The 4,033-nt window shown below is 41.3% G+C and overlaps 1 protein-coding gene across 1 annotated transcript; it reads left to right on the top strand.

Moving 5' to 3' along the window:
• The first annotated feature begins 261 nt into the window (after positions 1-261).
• LOC139900459 (uncharacterized) lies at positions 262-3,330 on the top strand. Its single transcript, XM_071883231.1, has 4 exons — positions 262-342; positions 490-1,458; positions 2,141-2,740; positions 3,226-3,330. Exons 1-4 carry the CDS (start codon positions 262-264, stop codon positions 3,328-3,330), a joined length of 1,755 nt encoding a protein of 584 aa, XP_071739332.1.
• The last annotated feature ends 703 nt before the right edge of the window (positions 3,331-4,033 follow it).

Raw genomic sequence — 4,033 nt, 5'->3', positions numbered from 1 at the left:
CAAGGAGTTGAAGAACCACAGCCACAAACCTTTATCACCCAAGAACCACTACCAAGCTTCATTGAAGAAGAAATCGGGGTTAGTAATGAGAAGGGTAAAGAAAAGGTTGATGCAACCGGGGTCAATGGTAATGATGCAAAGGGTAAAGATGAAAAGGGTAAGGATAAGGGTAAAGAGCATTTGAAGGTTACAAGGCCAGTTCCATATCCAAAAGATTTAAGGAAGGACAAGTTGGCAGCTTAATACCAAAAGTTCCAAGATATGATAAAGAATGTGTCGGTCAACTTGCCTATTACCGATGTGCTCAAAGGGATGCCCAATTATGGAGGCTTCATGAAAGAGGTAATCTCTTAAAAGGGTAAATATCATGAGGACACGTCATTCTTTATTAAAGAGGGGTGCAATAAGATACTTGCATCAAGGCCAAGAATCCCTAAAAAGTTAGGTGATCCGGGAAAATTTGTTTTCCCATGTAAGTTTGGTGAATAGGAAGTGTTTAATGCACTAGCCGACTTGGGAGCAAGCATTAACCTAATGCCCCACTCTCTTTATGAAAGACTTGGCCTTGGACCTCTTAAACTAACTCGAATTCGTATAAGATTGGCCAACCATTCGTTTGACACCGCTATTGGAATCGCCGAGGACATCTTGGTTAGCATTGACTCCTTGGTGTTCCCGGTTGATTTTGTTATCATGGAAATGAAGGAGGACCTTCAAGTCCCCCTCATCTTAGGTAGACCATTTCTCGCCACCGCCGACACCATCATATTAGTACAACGCAATCAACTCAATATTGGAGTTGGTGATGAGCGTGTGACCATAAATATTCGGGAAGCTATGAAGCAACCGAGCAATACCGATGATGAGGAGTGTTATGCCCTAGACCATATTGACCTTTATGTGGATGAAGAGCTTGAAAAGCTTTTGGGGGTTGATACCTCGGGGTTCAACCAAGTTTTTGAAAGTGATATTGTGGACTTAGAAGCCGATTTTAATGAATTAATGAATGTTAGTGTCAATGATAACGAGCTTGAAAGTGAAACAATTCGGGAAGAGTCATTTGAGGCTATTCCTAATGAGGATAGATTTCGAATCAAGTCCTCATGGGAAGAACCTCCCACTCTTGAGCTTAAAGAGCTCCCCGAGCATCTTGAGTATGCTTTTCTAAAAGAATCGGGTCAACTTCCGGTGATCATCTCTAAGAGGCTAACCGTTGGCCAAAAATCAAAGCTTGTTTCACTTCTCAGGTCTCACCATAAAGCAATTGCATGGAAGACCACAGATATCCCGGGGATAAATCCATCATATCGCACTCACAAAATCCTCATGGAGGAGAACTACAAACCGGTTGTCCAACGACAACGAAAACTTAACCCTAATATGAAGGAGGTTGTGAAAAAGAAAGTTATTAAATTGTTAGACACGAGCCTAATTTACCCCATATCGGACTCACCATGGGTGAGTCCCATGCAAGTGGTTCCCAAAAAGGGTGGGACCACGGTGATCTTAAACGACCAAAATGACCTTGTCCCAACCCGAACCATCACGGGATGGCGTGTGTGTATTGATTATACGTGTTTAAACGACGCCACAAGGAAGGATCATTTTCCTCTCCCGTACATCGATCAAATGTTTGAGCGTTTAAGTGGAAAGGAATTTTATTGTTTTCTTTACGGGTTTTCGGGATACTTCCAAATCCCCATTGACCCCATGGACCAAGAAAAGATGACCTTTACATGCCCATATGGTACTTTTGCATATCGCCGAATGCCCTTCGAGTTGTGTAACGCCCTGGGGACATTCCAAAGGTGTATGCTTGCGATTTTCTCGGATATGATAGAGGACTCCATGGAGGTTTTCATGGATGATTTTTTGGTCTTTGGAGACTCTTTTGACCATTGTCTCCATAACCTTGATAAAATGTTAACACGTTGTGAGAAAGCTAATTTAGTGCTTAATTGGGAAAAATGCCATTTTATGGTAAATGAAGGGGTGGTTTTGGGACATAAAATCTCTATAGCGAGAATCGAGGTTGATAAATCCAAGGTCACCGCCATAAAAGACTTGCCCATACCCTTGGATGTCAAGGCAATCCGAAGTTTTTTTTGGACACGCGGGATTTAACCGCCGATTTATAAAGGATTTTTCTAAAATTGCTCGACCCATGACCAAATTGCTTGAAAAGGACCAACCTTTCTTATTTGATGATGCTTGTATCGAGGCTTTTAACTTGCTTAAGGAAAAACTCATTAACCCTCTGATTCTAATCTCTCCCGATTGGGATAAAGATTTTGAATTGATGTGTGACGTGAGCAATTATGCGCTCGGGGCGGTCCTTGGTCAAAGAGTTGACCAACATTTTCGACCGATTTATTATGCGAGTAAGACATTGACCGGGGTACAATTAAACTACACTACTACCGAGAAAGAACTTCTCGCAGTAGTGTTTGCTTTTGACAAATTTCGTTCTTACTTTGTGCTTTCAAAAACGGTCGTATACACGGACCATTCCGCATTACGAGACCTTTTTCAAAAACAAGACTCAAAACATAGGTTGATTAGGTGGGTTCTTCTCTTGCAAGAATTTGGCATAGAGATTAAAGATAAAAAGGAGGCCGAGAATGTGGCAGCCGATCATTTGTCTAGGTTAGACAATCCCGGGTTACAAACCCTAGATGAGTCCAAAATTCAGGATACTTTCCCGGATAAACATTTGATGAGAATAGAGTTAATAGATGAGGTCCATGGTTTGCTAATTTTGCAAACTACTTTGCTTCAAATGTTTTGAGAAAAGGTCTTTCGTATCAACAAAAGAAGAAATTTTTCAATGACCTTAGGTATTACTTTTGGGATGACCCAGATTTGTTTCGTATTGGGGCGGATCAAGTGATCTGAAAGTGTGTGTATGTGCAAGAAGCTCGGGATATTTTGAAAAGTTGTCATAGTGGGCCCACGGGTGGCCATTTTGGACTGAATCACACCGCGAAAAAGGTGTTCGATTCGGGGTTCTATTGGCCCACTATATTTAAGGATGCCCATGATTTGATAAAACGTTGTGATTCATGTCAAAAGTCAGGTTCCATTTCAAGGAGGGACAAAATGCCTCAAATCAAGATTCAAATATGCGAGGTATTCGATGTGTGGGGCCTAGATTTCATGGGGCCATTTCCAAACTCGAATAAATGCCTTTACATTTTAGTAGCGGTTGATTATCTCTCGAAATAGGCCGAGGCTAAAGCCTTGCCAACAAATGATGCAAGAGTTGTTGTAAAGTTCTTAGAAAACTTGTTTGCTAGGTTTGGTGTTCCAAAAGCATTGATATCGGATTGAGGGACCCATTTCGCGAACCATCTTATGGAGAAAGTCATGGAAAAATATGGTGTAGTGCATAGGTTCTCGACTCCTTACCATCCCCAAACTAGTGGTCAAGTAGAAAACATTAATCGAGCCTTGAAAAGGATTCTAGAGAAGACGGTTCAAAATAACCTAAAGATTTGGTCCACTAAGCTAGAAGATGCATTATGGGCATTTAGAACCGCCTTTAAGACTCCCATAGGAACGACACTGTTTAGACTAGTGTATGGTAAAGCTTGTCACCTCCCGGTGGAGGTTGAACATAGAGCATTTTGGGCAATAAAAGTGGTTAACCTAGATTTGACCAAGTCAAAAGAAAAACGGGTAATGCAACTTCATGAGTTAGAGGAACTAAGGTTAGATACATACGAGAATTCGTTGTCATATAAGGAGAAAACAAAGAAGTGGCATGATGCCCGATTGAAAGGCCCTAAGGAATTTCACCCAAATGACAAAGTGCTTGTTTTTAACTCAAGGTTCAAATTCTCACCGGAAAAACTTAAGTCTAGGTGGTTGGGTCCCTATGTGGTAAAAAGAGCATACCCTACGGGTTATGTAGAATTATTTGGGAATGGAAACACCTTCAAGGTACACGGTCACAGGCTCAAGATTTACAATGATGAAGTCAATGCTTTCGAGCTTGATGACATCAAGCTTTACTCCAAGTAACATCTTCGTG

The sequence above is a fragment of the Rutidosis leptorrhynchoides genome, chromosome 3, assembly GCF_046630445.1.
Source record: "Rutidosis leptorrhynchoides isolate AG116_Rl617_1_P2 chromosome 3, CSIRO_AGI_Rlap_v1, whole genome shotgun sequence".
Lineage (NCBI taxonomy): Eukaryota > Viridiplantae > Streptophyta > Magnoliopsida > Asterales > Asteraceae > Rutidosis > Rutidosis leptorrhynchoides.
The sequence above is the reverse complement of the archived record's forward strand: the minus strand, read 5'-3'. Positions and strand labels throughout refer to the sequence as shown.

Bases quoted from the DNA above. Each gene is read 5' to 3' on its own strand.
- LOC139900459 (XM_071883231.1), top strand. From the start codon at position 262: ATGATAAAGAATGTGTCGGTCAACTTGCCTATTACCGATGTGCTCAAA. The intron at 343-489 runs GTAATCTCTTAA...TTTGGTGAATAG, and splicing joins ATGGAGGCTTCATGAAAGAG to GAAGTGTTTAATGCACTAGC. The intron at 1,459-2,140 runs GTGAGTCCCATG...CGATTTATAAAG, and splicing joins CCATATCGGACTCACCATGG to GATTTTTCTAAAATTGCTCG.